Below are 16382 nucleotides of genomic sequence, written 5' to 3'. Positions count from 1 at the left end.
TTGGAAGGCTGGAGGTCTTCAATGAATGTAATTGCTTTTCGACATATTTAGCAATGCGGTAATTCTAGGAAGTGCTACTACGGTGGCACAGCTGAACAGACGAGAATGCTAGTTGTTGTTCCAGGTTGTAATAGAATTATCAGTTCAGAGTCTTCAGTCGAGACGAGCTAGAGCAAAACAGTTAATGAACGTGAAAGATGTCCAAATGAGAAGGACATTGAAAGTCTTGCAATATGTATTTTGTCAGCAGTCAATACAACTTGTATTCTGCCTCTTATGAGTACTAGGACAGCTTGGAAGCGATTAGATACTGGGACTTGCCGTCGTTGAACTGTCGTTGTTGGATGAGTCCAGCCATTACCGAGTCTTTGAGCTAGCACTTGTTAGCCGAGCTTTTTCGGTTGGTTGCCCACCAGATTGGGTGGAGTCCAATCATATTTCCCCTTCCAGGCCAAATGTAAATAATGCTAATGAATGCTTGCGATCATTTCCTGGATTTCCAGGTTGCAACCACAACCATAGTGCGCTGGTCTACATGCAACAATATACACCTTAATCGGAGTTGTAGGGATAGTGATGGAACAAGAAGGTACATCTGGAGCACAAGCAGTGCCCGGGGCCCCTCTACAACAAATCTCACAGGATCGCTTCAATCAATTACGGCCATGGCAATCGCCGTCTATGCCAGCTCACCAGGACGAAAAACCCGAGTCACCATCTCGCCATGAATCCGAACTTGGTGTTGTGACAGATATTAGGTCAAAAATTGCTTTTTTCTCAAACAACCAACATGGCAGTATCAATACGAATAGCTTCGCGATTGCCGCCTCGCCAACACGAAGTCCGATTCGATCAGCCTTCAATTCTCCAATAAAAGCTCACAGCAGGGCCAACAGCACCTTCTCAGCCCCGAGTGATCCCTCAGACCTCATGGAAATGGTCCATGCATTACAGGCACAACTCGAGCAATCACGTAACCGAGAACGTTTAGTAGCAGAAAGAGTGGAATCGCTAATGGAACAGCTACAGAATGCGCATTCTAGGACGAGGCACGAACACAAGGAAAGCGAGAAAGAGGTCAAGGCCATGAAAAAGCAAGTCCACAAAGCTGAGCTAGCACTTATCAAGTGCCAGCAAGAGCTGCACGAAGCGCGTAATGAGCAGGAGGCTTTCAAGGTTCGAGCCGAGCATGAGAGACAGGCAAAAGACAAGTCGAGACAAGAAGCGTTCGAACGAGCAAGGACTCTCGCAAGCAATCTCGAAGAGTTGGAAGTTGTGAAGCGAGAGCGAGACCTTTTGCTTAGTGAAACCCAAAGTCTAAAGGTCATACAGACAATGATGGAAGATCTTGAAGCACAGAAAGAGATTAGACCCGAGGTCAGAGAAGTGGGTGTGCAGGTAGAGCTTCAAGAAACTCCTACAAGTGAGCAAGTACAACCAGAGCCCAGCTGTTCAAGGTGCACAGGACTGGCGAATTTGGAGTCCGCACTCCACAACGAGGTGATTGAAGAGCTGAAAGATGAGCTTGGATGGGTCAGAAGTCAGCTCGAACGAGAACAAGATCTTGTACATTTCATGAATATGCAATGTCAGTTCAAGTCCTGTCCTTGCCGTATGGCTGAAACAGCTGGTACGAGATTTGTGCACGACTATGTCTATGACCAGAGACAGCAGCAGCTCGCGTTGTTGAAAGGGGTGAAGAGAAAGGCTGAGGATGAGCTTCCGCTGCCACGATACATCACTTTTAGAGAAAGCCTGGAACAGAAAAATCGGCAAAGGGAGATCCCTACATCTGAAGTGCCTATCGAGACCCAGGTCCCAGAAATTACGCAGAACCAGGATTGTCCGACAGTGGCCGAGAACACCGCCGAGCAAGAGACCGATCTGGATGACGAGGTGAATGGAGAATTCCTGGAAGAGCCAGAAGTGGAAGAGCTTACACTTCGAGCTATGCCTTTGCCATCTCCTGAGCAGCAGAGCGAGGGTGTATCTTTAGGGGAAGCAGCTGCGATACTATTACCATCCCCACGCAGTGACGATTTGGAGCCAACGGTCTCACTCGAGGATATGACTCAAGTCATGGTTGAGCCAGAAGGATCAGCTACATCAAATCACTTTGCCTTTTCGACATCAACCTCGAGCAGACGACCAGCCGAGCCAGAAACGCCAGTCCTGCGACAGTCCCACAGCGCCGTTTCGGTCGATACCAATGACGATCTATTCGACATCCGACCTCCAAGATACCTTCCACCACGACCATCGACCGTTATAGGCGTTCGAACAATCGCGTCTCCGATACGGATGGTACCTCCTTCCCCCAATCATCATCAATCATTGACCCCAGCTTCTTCGCCTCCACGATCTCGAACAATGCAAATTCCGCTGAAGGACTCACCGTTGAGAAACACCATTACTCAACGCAGATCACGGTCTCGTCCACGTGAGCAATCAAGACCTCGCTCGCCAACACCTGGACCGATCACTAACGAACCAAACTCCCCAGCGACGAACACCTGGCCAGTCACTCCCAAGCAGAAGTCGGATCGGCAGCATCGTACACACTCTCAGATCGACTTGAATCCTCAGCTACAAGCATTGCACGTGCAGTCCCAATCGGAAACCACTACGACGAGGGTGCCTCTACGTGATACCGAGGAGGATAGGTCCAGGACGGCAAAGACAATCTCGAACCATGCACACACTCAATCACTGTATATTGAGACCAATCCACGAGGACGCCAACCCCTACATGAGAGTGATCCGAACACTCATTCGCAATCCATTATGCTGCCTGGTACTCCGATATCTCGCGAAGCAGCTCTAGCGCAAATCAGAGCAAGGAGAGATCGAGCACGAAGCGTTGCCATGCGCAAGCAGGTCGATGAAGAAAGTGTTCCGGTCAAGACCCCTAAAAGTGTAGCCAGAAGAGGCGTGATGCTGAGCCGAGAAGCAATGGGAAGAGATATTTCTAATCTCAGCCAGGCTAGTGCACCAGCTAGATTCTAGGAGAGCTCTGCAGGTGACTTCACAAGAAGTACACGATGGTAACGAGCATCGAAGCATGGGGTTTGTTAAAGTATTATGGCTTGTCAAGGTAAACTACGGGTTTTGGTTATTCGCATGGCGCTCGGGATGGATTGAAGAAGCTGTATCTTGTAGTTCCGTAGAACCTGCATGCAATATGCATGTGTTCTGCCTGAGGCATTCGCTCACGAGTGCGTCGCGACTTCCTTGTCGTCTCCAAATTTACCATTGCCCATTGTCAAGCAACAGAAAGTCCATTACCGACCATCTGATCTTGTTAGCAGTGTTGAAAGTATCAATCCGTCGAACCATAGATGTCTTCATGATGGAAGACACGATATTCTGTTCTTCGCAGCACTATGAGGGCAGTGCAGCTCAGGGTAAGTTCCAGCAATTCACATTTCGGTCACGTTTCACATCTCATCGCTGTTCAGTTGCGTCGAATATCAGGTAGCGTTTCTGATCGTTTCCAAAGTGTTCAAAGGTATAGGACAGGAGGCCTCGACGTCACACGCAGGTCCTATGTGAGGTTGCCAGCTGGCCGAGATGCCTCGCTCATCCTCGAACCGTTCTTCCTCCACTTGAACGAGAGACCGTTGTCTCAGGAACTCCAGGTTAGATGCAGTAGTACGGCTGTTGCTGCTGAAGAGCTTGGCGAGGCTGAAAAAACTCATCCTGGCTCATCAAACAAGCCGTGGATCGCTTCTGAAGAAGTGCGACAAGGCAATAGCACGGACACTCCAGAGCAGGTCAACACCAGTGGGCAGGATGACCTAGCAGAATCTACAGGGGGCAATCCTGTTTTCGTCTTTCCAGTTTTCGAGGCATTAAACCCAAGATTATACGTTGCGAGACTCCAGCGTTTCCTGCGCTCAGACGCTCAAACAGCTCGCTTTAGCAATGGATACATGAGCGATATACTATTGCCAAAATTGGCGGCAGATCTAAACCTGAAGATCCTGTCCCTCCAGGAATCTGAGCCAGGATATCGCAGTCATGGCTACAACACTCTTTTGACAAAAGAACGGCCTGACTTGAATTATCAAGAGCTCGACCTGACCTTTGTGAACAAGATCATGAATGACGCGATGTCGTCGGAACATTTTCTCGAGTATTTTGATGAGTTTGCGGCCCAAGCTCATAGATACCCCGACCTGTTTTGGCCGCACAATCTACGGTTCTTGTCTATTGCGTGTGGTGAGAATGCCGAAGCGATGCCACTACTTGATCTGCTCAAAGGAGACGGTTCGCCTTTCACAGCAGTTGACAGCCTGGATCCAGGTGCATATCCACGAGAAGTCACCCTGGTTAATGATCATTTTGAAGTTTCAATAACGAATAATATTGCGTCTAGGGGACTGGTGCAGACTGTCGTGCTTGACTCTTTCCTGGCCTTCTGCAGAGCTGTTCATCCTAAGATACGACAACTGCAGAAAGGATATCTGAGTTTTGCTGGTCGTATGTGGCATCCGGCAGAATTCTGCAGCAGAGCCGCACGTGCGCTCGGCTTTGGAAGACTCGATTTCAAAGAGAACATTCTTTATGGCATTACTACGGAAACTCCCAGGCATAGCAATGATCTATGGCAGACTGCTGTTATTTTTGAGGACTGTCATCAGATTGGACCCAAAGTGACCTGGTTGCGCCAGAAGCACGCAAGGATCTTGACCTTGACGCATCTTTCCGTCAATCTCAAATCACGCCTTCAAACTGCATACGCAAAACACGCGATTACCGCCGCGGAATATGGGCCCCTTGCTCGCTTCTGGGACGAGGATGTACCAGGTCACTCAGCCACAGCCTCGTCAGACACGTTGACAGATGGAGAGCAACCTCACGCAGAAGCATTAAGTGTCCACACGGTCACTATCGATGACCAAACTCTATCAAGGATGGTTGAGCTGTTGAGAGACCTCAGAAGACTGAATTTTGAAGCACCAAACCAGTGGCTTCCAGCTTATGATGGGCCAGAACTCCCAAAGCCGGCCAAGTCGATACGACGTCAAGGTAAGTATGGTCGATCCGTGCGTGATGACGTCCGCAGGAAGGAAGGACGCCATAACATTCCTGTCAAGGTTACGCTCCCAATTGCAGAAGCACAACATCACAAGATCATTATCGATGCAACCCGGGACCATGGTTTGATTGTTATCAGAGCCGCTACTGGCTCTGGTAAGACGACACAGGTCCCCCAGTTTATCCTTGATGAGCTCAACGAAAAGGGTAAGAGACAGGGGCGCAACGTTGTCGTTACGCAACCTCGAAGAGTCTCTACAGTCTCTGTAGCCCGCCGTGTTGCGGAGGAAAGGCGTCAGAGACTGGGGTATGAAGTGGGCTATCAGGTTCGCTGGGATGACCAGTCGCCAGTCGTGCGTCATGGTATCACTTACATGACTAGTGGCTACCTGCTTCGTTTATTCGAGCAGCAACCTCGGACAATATGTCTGCGCTTTTCACACATCGTTCTTGACGAAGTTCATGAAAGAGACATTGATACTGACTTGCTTCTCACTGCATTGAAGAACCTAAGAAGGAATCCACCGCCAGGAGTGTCCAGGCTTCCAAAGATCATTCTGATGAGTGCTACCATCGACCCAGCCTTCTTTAAGTCGTTCTTCGCTCGAGACGAACAAGTGCCACCTTCTATGGCGTGCATCGATATACCAGGAAGAAGCTTCTCAATAACGACGACACTTCTCGATCAGTGGCTCCCTAATCTTAGGCGAAAGTATCCCTCGGTTGACTTGTTCGATGACAAAGTGCTAGCATATATAGAGGCGCAGAACCACATCAACACAAAAGTCCCAGCTGTCGCAGATGCTCGGAAGTCGGAAAGCACCAACGACGGGGAGAGCTTGGACGAAGAGGTAGAGGCACTTGATGACCATCTTATGGATCCCGTGCGGGACAGTCTCGGGACAATGTATGTTCCTCTACCTTTGCTTGTACTGACGATAGATTCGTTACTTAAAAACAGCCAGGAGGGCGATATCCTTGTCTTCCTGCCCGGCCTGGCTGAGATTGAGGCGCTCGAGAAGCTTTTGAAAGGTGGTACCCCAAATATCGACTTTAGCGATACGGCCAGGAACAGGCTCTTCAAACTTCATTCTGCACTCTACGGCTCCAACTACGAGGTTTGGAAGCCAGTGCCTGAGAACTGTCGCCGAATCGTGTTGGCAACAAACATCGCAGAGACGTCAATCACGTTGCCCAACGTCAAGTACGTTGTCGATACTGGTTATTCGCGTCAAAATCACTTTGACCAATCGGCTCAAGCAGGCAACTTTGGGACTCGGTGGATTAGCAAAGCGGAGGTTGCTCAAAGGAAGGGACGAGCTGGGCGCACCCAGTCCGGTGAATATATCGCAATGTTCTCCCAGGCACAATACGATGCCATGCCAGCTGAGCCTTCGCCCGAAATGCTTAGGGCATCTCTAGATTCGGTAGTCTTACGAGTTGAAGCAGGCAGGGTTTTCGACACGAAGACGAACTGTAACAAGAATGACAGAGCAAAGCCTGGTAGTATCCTAGAATCAGCACCTTCGCCACCTAGCGCCCTGAACGTGAGTGCAGCAGTCCAGCAATTGACCAGCCTTCGAGCCCTCAACGACGACGGATATCTGACGGCGATGGGGTCAATACTTAGTCACTTGCCAATACGTCCGTTCGCAGCTAAATCTGTTTTATTGGGAATTATCTTCCGCTGCTTAAGCCCTTTGTTACTTGTTGGCTCCGTGCGGGAGGACTGGCCGCTCATTCATAATCCTGATGCCTCTTCGGCTTCTGGCAGGGCGCGCAAGGCTTTTGCTGGATCTTCATGTGATGATCGTCTGGCTGACGCGAAAGCCTTTTCCGCTCTTAATGACGCTTTACGAGAACACGACGCGGTTGAGGTGGACAGACTGTGTAACTCTCAGTACATAAGACGAGATACCTACCACGAAATGGCACGTATCAGTACCCAAGTTTACGAAACATTGCTCCCTCTCCTGAACGTTGAAAACAACAACCAAGGTGTGCTGCGGAACAAGGAGTCGAATCTCCTTCATGTTCAGCCACCACCAGCTCTCGACACCAACAGCACCAACGACGATCTCGTCAAGGCCTTGCTACTCGGTTCGTCTGGTTCTCGCCTTGTTGCCTGGGATCGTAAATTTTGGCTCTCGTCGCAAGGACAAAAAACCATGGCTACCCCACGCAGTGTCAATCATGGTAGCCTGAGGATGGACAGACTTCTGCATCGCTTGCGACAAGAGCAAGGAGACATTCTATCTTACACATACCTACGAATAGTCCCAGGTGATAAGTACCCTTGGGCATGTGAAACATCTGTGGTCTCGTCATTGTTAGGGATGCTTTTTGCAGAATCTCTTCGTCTTGAGAACGGTAATATCCTTGTCATCAACGATTGGATACGGTACGAGATCATTTCGGACGGGAACAACGATGCCAACAATAACGTTCGTGCAGCCAAGATAATTCTTGAGTACCGCAAGGCTTTGGACCGCTTCATTGCATATGCTATGTCAAACGTGGCTCTCAGGCCTCGGGAACTGCAAGCTGTGATAGACGGAAACCTCAAGAACGATGACTTCAATGTTTTCTTCAAGGAGGCCGACCATCCATTGAGAGAGGCCGTTGTAGACAGTGTCATCGAGATCCTTGCTCTTGACTCACAGAACCGTAGGATACGAGCTGAGCAGCGCAGGCAGAAAATGCATGCTAGTGCGATAGAAGGATCAGAACGTGAAAAGTGGTTGTCGGGGATACAGGGAAAGTTGTAATCTTGACCACGAGATTCGTACGACTGATTGAGCTTTCCGAAGAGGGAGGGCTCTGTTACTCTCGAATGACATTCCGAAATCCTGCCCGACCTGCTCGCACAGCACTCTCTTTACAGAGCGAATCGCAAAATCCTCGCGATGGCTCGAGCACGCGCACGTCCTCTGCTATTACTGGAAAAAAGCGACATTGGTATCACCTTGTACAAAATGTGTGTATAGTACAATCTGCATGTATGCTTGGTTGCCTTGTTGAGGTTATAGACACATACCTGCTCCTGATGTGAAGCAGGGCCTAGGGATGTATATAGAGGTAGAATAGCCCATTCTAGAAACAATGGAGATTGAACTAGAGCGGTTCCATCTCTTGCTTGATCAATTGACAGTGTGTTAGATTGATAAGTCGATCATATCAATTGTCACGATTTGATGGACAGGCAGTTCTTTGCACAGAACGAAAGGAATGAAACTGGCGATGTATGGACCGAACGTAAATACTTGCCGATCGGTGGCAGTACTGAACCGTGAATCGGGCAGCAAAGCTCATGAGTGGCATGTTGCTGCCCAATATACACATGGACTTTTCAAGAACATATTAAGATTCCAGTAAAACGATAATACCAAAATGGCGAAGATCTCGCTTAACGTCGTGTACAAGTTCAACATAATAGGGTGATTGGCTTTCATAACCTCGAAGAAACGCCTGGAGACTACATCCGACGAAACTGGTTCTCCTGGTTTACTGATGTAGCTTATACCAGCATTAGGATGAGCGCGAATCAACAACACACATATCTTCCTGCCTTTCGCGATGGATCTTCTACTTACGGGATTCGCGGTGCAGTAAGCAGATCTTACTCGTTGTCCGGTGTGGTTGCAGGATTCATTGCGAGGTGAGGTGTCTGGATAGGCACGATCTCGACCACGTGCCAAGTGGTGGTATACGACCTATCTGCTAGAAACGATGGCTTGAATGACTTCATATTTACGTTACAGGCTGACATACCGTGTACGTTGTATCATGATCTTTGCAGACTCGGATAAGCGAAGGACACAAACAGGTTTCTCAGCCTTTCACTGCTAGCCGAATCAGCTACGCCTTGCAGCACTCTGTCGTATCCGCTAGTTGGCTTACCAGGCTCACGAATGTGTCGAAGTCAGAAGTTCAGCGTCCAGATTCACGATAACCTTTTCATAAGGGCCGTTACATTATAGGAGGGTGTTTAATTGATATACAGCAGCGGAAGAAAATTCCGCCATGCCGAGGATGGCCACGTGAAGAGCCGGTCTCCGGTCAGAAGTTCTCAGCGTGAACACCCACTTATCTTGCGCTGACGATCGGTATCTTATGACCATATTTTGAACGGGATCTGCCACACTTTGATGTCATTGGCACTCGTCTACCGATACGACCCATGGTCAACCTCACAGGGTTAACACGCATTTCCGAAGTGTTGTTGGCTGACATGATTGCGCAGAGCCAGGTTCGCTACCCTCGAGATTGCGAGTGACGTTGTTCTTGTGGTCCACGTTCGACAGAATGCGACGGCGCCCAGACATTCTTGCGTTCCGGGAGAGTTTTGCAGCTGCGACCAGCGAACCCTCCTGCAGAACATCCGTGCAGCTAGGCGTGGGCTCCTACCAATTGAAATGTGCTTCCCACCATTTCCACGAGTCCCTACGTCATTAGCTCAAACTGTCGAGCCCCCCAAGAACCGTTTTTCCCTTCGACCAAGATGAATTACGACCACAAACTTTCTCTGACCTCCACTGTTTCGTGGTCAGCAAGCGGTTAGCCTTTCTCGGTACCTCCAGAACGCGAACCTAATTCATAATTCCGGCTGAAACAACGGTCGACAAAATGTCGACCTCAACATCTGTTTCCACCCAGCCTTTATCTCATTCCAGCAACTGCGACTGTACCTTTTGCCAGAACCACGCTGCTCAACAACCCGAACAAGTCACAAGCCATCATCAAGCCGTCGCTAGTATGCCATCACACGATAGGAACGACTATTTCGACGACAAGGCTTACGATACGGTTTCCGATTCAGAGTCAGAACGTCATCGGGAAGAGAAAATCCGCCAGGCACCCTATCTTCCTCGAGTGCAGGTGTGGGCTCGCAATAACGGCCCTTACACTCTTCGCGTTGGTAATCAATGGTTTCATTGTGACGACCTCATTGTGAACGGTGCCGAGTATAGGCAAAAAAGCAGGAAGGCTGACGCCTCCTCAACCTCGCCTGCAAATCAGGCTGCCTACTCGGCGCAGAAGCCGAGAAGACCGGCCAGTAGCAGAGCACAGTCTTACCAAAGGACTCGACCAGAGAAGCAGCCAACTTCGACTGCAAATACAACCAATCCACCGCAAAGGCTCGCTGCACACGACCAATACCAACCACAGTCACTGCCTGCACCCAAAGACTCAGATAAGCGCAAGGCTGAACACAGACGTCACAAGGAGACCGATGACGCTCCACGCGAACGCAGAGATTCAGGCACAGCCATGATGGATCAACCATCATACGGAGCTCTCGTAACATATACTCATCCACCACCTTCACAAGCTGTTCAGCCGCCCCGTCAAGCACCTGCCAAAGCAGGACGTCCAGGTCTACCAAGAAGAGCCTCGTCGCGCAACAATAGCTACCAACGGCCTGTGCGTAAGGCGGGTAAGAAACATGTGCGGTTCGCCTCTACGACGGAGTGATCGTCATTTCAATTCGGCGTACTTTCGTGATCTTTTGACTTCTTTGACGTTGTACTACAAACGATTTTGGAGTTATGTTCCATAGAATACCTTGGTCTTTATTAAGATCCTGCCACTTAGGCACTTCATGTAACAATATTTACGAAGCACTACACACACGTCAGTGCAACCTTGTTGTTGAAATGACAATCATATACTTTCGCGTTTGATGAACGTTTTGGCGATGTGCCTGTCCCGTTTCCTGACTTGCAGTTACTGTAGTATACAGTTTCTGTCTCTTCCAGGTGACCATATCGCATGTTCGGACAGTCCTAGGAAGGTACTGCACGAATTCACATCGTTGACTCTAACAGATCAGGTGATATTGGCGCAGCTGTTCGAGGACTATGCCGCAGTAAATCATGATTTCACCAACTCCCAGAATAGAGCTTGGATGTCATCTCGAGAGGTATGCACGCCGACGACCGACAGTCTTCTTGTGGTCTTTCTTCGATTGAATTACTGCATTCCGTTCTAAAGAAGTATTTTTCACGCTGCAGGAACTTCACTTCAGGAGAAAAATGTCCTTCACCGCACCCTTCCTCGATACAACTATATCTATTTAGCTGTTCAGGAAAACTTCTTGGCAACAAATTCCTCAAAGGTAGTAGGCTCGTAGCCAGAATACTTCTTGATATTGTCCGTAGCCTGTTTGATATGTGCCTGCGAGTAACTCGTAACAGCATAGGAAGCTTCGTCCTTCACAAAGAAATCCGCAAGGAACTTTGGCAGGCCGACTGAGACCAGATAGTCCCTGTACTCTACCCCAGCAAGACGATTGATATCGATCTTGTGGCCTGATTTAGCTTCGACTATAGCGAGCATTTCTGCTCGTGATAGGTGCTGAGGTCCCGTCAGATAGACGATTTCTTTGTGGTCGTTTGATGGCCGATCAACGAGCACAGCACCGCCGACACGACCAATGTCCACTTGACATATACAATCCCACTTCGCATCTGATTCAGAAATAGTTGCCCGCCACGGCTCTTTCGATCGATCCAAGTTCTGGTCCAGCACGTTCGTGGAGAAGAAACCAGGTCGTAACATCGTACTCGCAACACCGACTTCTTCCACCGCGATCTCGACCTTGGCATGGAAATGAGCAATGACCTGGTCTGGTTTGACTTCACGAGGTTTCAAATCTGGATGGATGGTGTACGAAGACAAAAACACGACGTATTCTGCGCCTCCGTCGTTGATGGCTTGAATGCTGGGCTTCATGTCAGGCAGGCCATGCACCATGTAGAAGAACGCGGCTTTAGCTCCAGACTTTTGGACTGCTTGTTTGACAGATTCCGGGTCAGATAGATCTGCTTTAATGCGTTCAAAGGAACCATTTGACTCTTGTTCTTGAGTGATAGTTGAGATGGATTTGCTGGGATCCCTCATTGCGAGCCATACTTTTGCTCCGCGCTTGCTAGCTTCGAGCGCGACATCGCTGCCTACTGCGCCGGTTGGACCAAAGACAATCACGTTGTCGTATTTTGTAGTCATGCTTTCTGGTCGTGATATATTGGAGGTCTGTCTTTATGTCTCCAAGGTTAGGAGCATCAGCTCAAGTATTCCATTTACTTTATACACTGAGCAAGACTCCCAGGTAAGGCCGCCCAGACGTCCACCACATACAGCAAGTGCAACCTAAACTTCCCACATCCTACCTGCCGGTCGCGCGTGATGGAGGAGAGGCGGGGACATTCAAACCTAAATTCATGTCAGCAAACTCGGGAATAAGATCTCTCCATGTCCGAGTCCGACCTACACAGCACAGTAACCAACGCGACGAAGAGGTGTCCTATGACAAGCTCAGTACTCGAAGATCAGGCTCCAAGCACGCGTATGGCCAGATCCGGCTCGGAGGACATATGAGCTTGCTCGGGCCCGTACGTGGTTACAAGGTGCCGCCAGGGTTCGGCTAGAAGCGTCAAGCTAGATTCTGCTTTGTGAGAATGTTGATGCTCGACTTGATTCGCCTGAGTGCAAGATCAAGAGGAGGGCGGGCACGTTGGTCACAAACCACAGGATCACATGCTTTGTGGATGCTTCATTATGAGATGTGCAGTCTGTTCTAGTTCCTATTAGGAGTACGCACTGATAACCTAAGCACCACACTATCAAAAACGCTCGCAAACGGGTATCTCGAAAAAGGTTCAACCAAGTCTGAAATCACTTTGACTGTGGCTCCGAATGTAATCAGCAAACAACACCTTCCCATGAATGACTGAGTTTTGCAAACTCAGACCAGCTCGTAGCAATATCAAAATGTCAAGTGTCGTACCACGTGTTCAATGGCCTGTATAATAGTTGTTCAAAGTTTTGTTGTGAGATTCGTGCTGTGATCCTGTCACTACGTCGCTCCCATGAGGCGACGTCGATGCTCTTTGCATATGAATAGACGGATAGGAGATGGCTTCTGGTGCATCTTGCAATGGTCTCCCGTCTCTTGGACCGTTCTGCATATCAGGAACGGCGCTGACCTGGTGAAAAGATCTCCCAGGTTGAAAATCATTCGAAGTCAAGAAGTCTAATGTTGTCATAGTCCTGGCAGACTGCGGACTTGCATATTGCAGTGATTGAGGAGCCATTGTGGCAGGGAGTGCTGATATATAGCCGGCGGAAACGGATGGCGCTGGATGAGAAGCGTGACCGGCGTATGCGTTAGCATTTGTAGCAGCAAAAGCAGCTGGAGTAGAAGGATTATTGTGCTGCATTGCGCCCGGATAAGTAACAGGTGCGACTGTGGCCCGCGACGTTTTAGGCACAGGTGGCTTTCGTGTCGTTGCACCTCTGGTACCTCCTGAAACTTCCAACAATTTCGCATTGGCATCGTGTTGCTCTTTAGTTGGCATTTTGAGCTTGATACTAATCTTCTTCATGCCATTGGTCAAATCGTCCATATTGCTATCCTGTCCAGAAGTAGCGTTACTAGATGTCAGCGTTGCTGGCGGTGGAAATTCGTTCATGGTACGGCTTTGAGTGCGTGCATAGGATGAAGGAGGAACATCTACCCTGGGTTTTCGAGGACTATTTGCCGCCGATACTGGCTTGGACGTCCTAGCTGGAGCTCGTGTTCGTTTTGTTGGCAGGGAGGCGCCGGGATGTTGTGGCGCAGCTGAGCCAGCCTTCGGTGGTATCTGTCCGTTTGAGAATTCTACGTTAGCGTCAATTTTGAGGTGGTTGAAACCAGACAAAACACTCGAGGCCGCACTTGAACGGCGTCGAGTTCTAGGGGGCTCGCGCGGCAAAGGTTCCGGAAGCTCATTTGCACCTGCTATCGTGGTTCGCCGACTTGCGCTTCTTGAAGCCGCCCTGGGTTGTACAGCATCAATTGCCTGCTTCGGTTTTCGATCACGGAGTTGCATCCTCTTGTATTCTTCTACTGGATCACTTTTCGGAATGCCTGCCAGAGATTGCCTATCTCGTCTGGCCCGACTGTTCTCTGCATTAAGCTCATCGTGAGTGCAACTCATGGTTTGCCGGTCTTCAGGAATAAGTAAGCGTGACAATTCATAAGCGGCAGTCACCCAGTCCACCTCGGGTACTGGTTCTGGTGGAGCGTTCTCGAAAGCCAGTCGTGCTTCGAGCTGAGCAGAAAGCGACCTTCGCTCTTTCGCAGTATCTGCCATTCTCGCGGTCGAAGCATGTGTCGGCGATAGATAGGAGCTCGGCGATATATCCTTGGACTTCTGCGTTGGTTGTGGGAGATTGCCGGCAACCATGGCCTCTAACGCTTCGAGCTGGTCGGGATGCCACCAAGCTGGATCATGAGCGAAGGCTTCGAGCTCGTTTGTCTCGTGACGAACCACGCTCACATTGAGGTTGGATTTGGATGTCAAGCCGCATAAGTGGCTCAACACACCACTTGTCAGTGCGCGATCGCTGTATCCACCCTCCAAGACGCTTATGACACGACCATCAACACCCAGATCTGGCCGCTGGGACAACTCTACCACATCTGCAGTAATCTTGGCATAGAAGTCAGTCGGCACGTTGACTGCATGGCGCTGCATGCCCTCGCCTTCCCACTGCGATGCGTCGAAGCCGGCAGAAAGGAAGATGGCGGCTTTCGGTTCAACGCCAGTTTGACGGAGTACATTTGAGTGATACTCGAGAAAGGAGGAGGCTTTGTCGAGAAGGATTTTGTATTTCGACTCATATAGTGACCAGAAGTCGGTTAATGTCGACCAAGGCTCCAGGTGAACGTTCCAGATAGATTGTCCATGAGCGGTGTGGAGACATATACTGGCGTTACGAATCTTGTCCTCATCGCCATACTCGCAAGGATAAGAGTTGATGTCGTGTAGACTATAGTAGCCTATAGGTGTCTTCTTGTGAACGGGTGCATTTTTCGGATGTAGCATGTTTTGAGCGTCCCGATTATGGTCCCAAGCGATGGTTTGTGAGCCATCACCATGATGCAGGTCGAAATCGATGATGGCAGCATGAGTTAAGCCGTGGTTCATGGCAGCATAAGCAACACCAACATGGACATTGTTCAACCAACAGAAGCCAGAGGGCATTTCAGCTGAGCAGTGATGACCAGGAGGCCGTATACATACGAAGGCTCTCCTGGCGAGGATATCTTCCTGGAACACTGTATCGACTGCATCGCAAACGCCACCTAGACAGCCCTGAAGAGCAGCCAGAGACTCAGATGCGAGATACAGATCACCAGAATGGAGAGGAGGCAAAGTGTTTCCTTTCGAGTCCTTGGTGTGTCCAATTGGTCTGGCTAGCTCTTTCTGACCCATAGCCAGCTTAGCCTCTGCGGTGTCGCACATGAGTTGAAGGGATTCCATCCACTTATTACCATGTACGGCTGTCACGGCAGGGTGATTCAGTGGAATTGAACGATGCGTTCTGAATAGAGTGAAAGGAGGCGCAACGGGCTCTCGATCGGGGTGAGGCACATTCGTTCCGTCCTTGTGCCTTGCGCCGAGTCGGACGTATGCTGTACTGGCTCCAAGTAATGTGGCTCGAATACGTTCAGGACGTTCGACGATTGAGCCTAGCATACTCTTGGTGGCGCGGGGTCGTGAGAAGCGGTGTCCATAGCAGGCATCGTGGGTGAAGACGACTACTTCTGAGGTTGTCCTGGAATGTGATTGTAGTTCTCTTTCAAAGTATTCTTTTGCGACAGACGCTGGGGTCATCGGAGGCTTCTCCATGGCCTTAGGGCGTAGAGTTGTGGCAGGATTGAGATTGGACGAGGCTCTTCGGAACTGTGGTTGGTGGGCTGGAGTTAAACTTCGTGTAGGCAGGTTCGGGACGGATCGTTTCTTATCCAGTTTGGGAGTAGAAGATCGATCATGCCGTATAGACGCGACGGAGGATGAACGAGAGACAGGCGAACGGGCAGGAGAGGATTTTGTGGTGCGTGGGGTTCTGAACTGTGTGCGTAAGGGCGACGTGTCGACTGCTCTGGGCGGAAGGCTTTCACTCCTGCTCACCTCTCGGAACCTTTCACTTCGAGATGTGATTGTACTGGCACCGGACAGACTGGTACCTGTTTGCTCCCTTGTCTCAACAGACGGGAGCGCTATGTCTGGATCGTGGTCCATCTTGTCGGAGGCACTCTCAAAGGTCATTAGCTTTATTGTCGCGTGGTGAAGGAGAATACAATACAACTTGGTAGAGACAACAACACACGCTTCACCACACGTCATTAAAACTTGGACGCGTCGAGCACCTGCAGCCACTTGAAATTAGCACTGAGATTCGGTTCTTAGCGCTTTTCTTTTGAGCTTCCGGGCTCGACCTGGAGCTTCACGCTTTCCATGCGTCAGTTTGAAGCGAGAGCTGAGTTGCTTCGCTTTACTGTGTCGATACTA

General features: G+C 49.8%; 5 protein-coding genes across 5 annotated transcripts; 3 read left to right on the top strand and 2 right to left on the bottom strand.

The window, feature by feature from the left end:
- Positions 1–576: 576 nt before the first annotated feature.
- Positions 577–3006, top strand: LTR64_002025 (uncharacterized protein; the record flags this gene model as incomplete). The annotated part of the gene is made up of 1 exon (XM_064896400.1): positions 577–3006. One exon carries the CDS (start codon positions 577–579, stop codon positions 3004–3006), a length of 2430 nt encoding a protein of 809 aa, XP_064759087.1.
- Positions 3007–3383: 377 nt separating this feature from the next.
- On the top strand, positions 3384–7808 carry LTR64_002024 (uncharacterized protein; the record flags this gene model as incomplete). The annotated part of the gene is made up of 2 exons (XM_064896399.1): positions 3384–3404; positions 3459–7808. The coding sequence occupies 2 exons, from the start codon at positions 3384–3386 to the stop codon at positions 7806–7808; spliced, it is 4371 nt and encodes a 1456-aa protein (XP_064759086.1).
- Positions 7809–9666: 1858 nt separating this feature from the next.
- On the top strand, positions 9667–10515 carry LTR64_002023 (uncharacterized protein; the record flags this gene model as incomplete). The annotated part of the gene is made up of 1 exon (XM_064896398.1): positions 9667–10515. The coding sequence occupies one exon, from the start codon at positions 9667–9669 to the stop codon at positions 10513–10515; it is 849 nt and encodes a 282-aa protein (XP_064759085.1).
- A 609-nt stretch (positions 10516–11124) lies between these two features.
- Positions 11125–12048, bottom strand: LTR64_002022 (uncharacterized protein; the record flags this gene model as incomplete). Its single annotated transcript, XM_064896397.1, has 1 exon — positions 11125–12048. The coding sequence occupies one exon, from the start codon at positions 12046–12048 to the stop codon at positions 11125–11127; it is 924 nt and encodes a 307-aa protein (XP_064759084.1).
- Positions 12049–12836: 788 nt separating this feature from the next.
- Positions 12837–16112, bottom strand: HOS3 (histone deacetylase; the record flags this gene model as incomplete). Its single annotated transcript, XM_064896396.1, has 1 exon — positions 12837–16112. One exon carries the CDS (start codon positions 16110–16112, stop codon positions 12837–12839), a length of 3276 nt encoding a protein of 1091 aa, XP_064759083.1.
- Positions 16113–16382: the final 270 nt, after the last annotated feature.

Source organism: Lithohypha guttulata (genome assembly GCF_036872675.1).
Source record: "Lithohypha guttulata strain CCFEE 5908 chromosome Unknown scaffold_1, whole genome shotgun sequence".
Lineage (NCBI taxonomy): Eukaryota > Fungi > Ascomycota > Eurotiomycetes > Chaetothyriales > Trichomeriaceae > Lithohypha > Lithohypha guttulata.
Note: the sequence above shows the minus strand (reverse complement) of the source record. Positions and strands in the feature narration are given on the sequence as shown.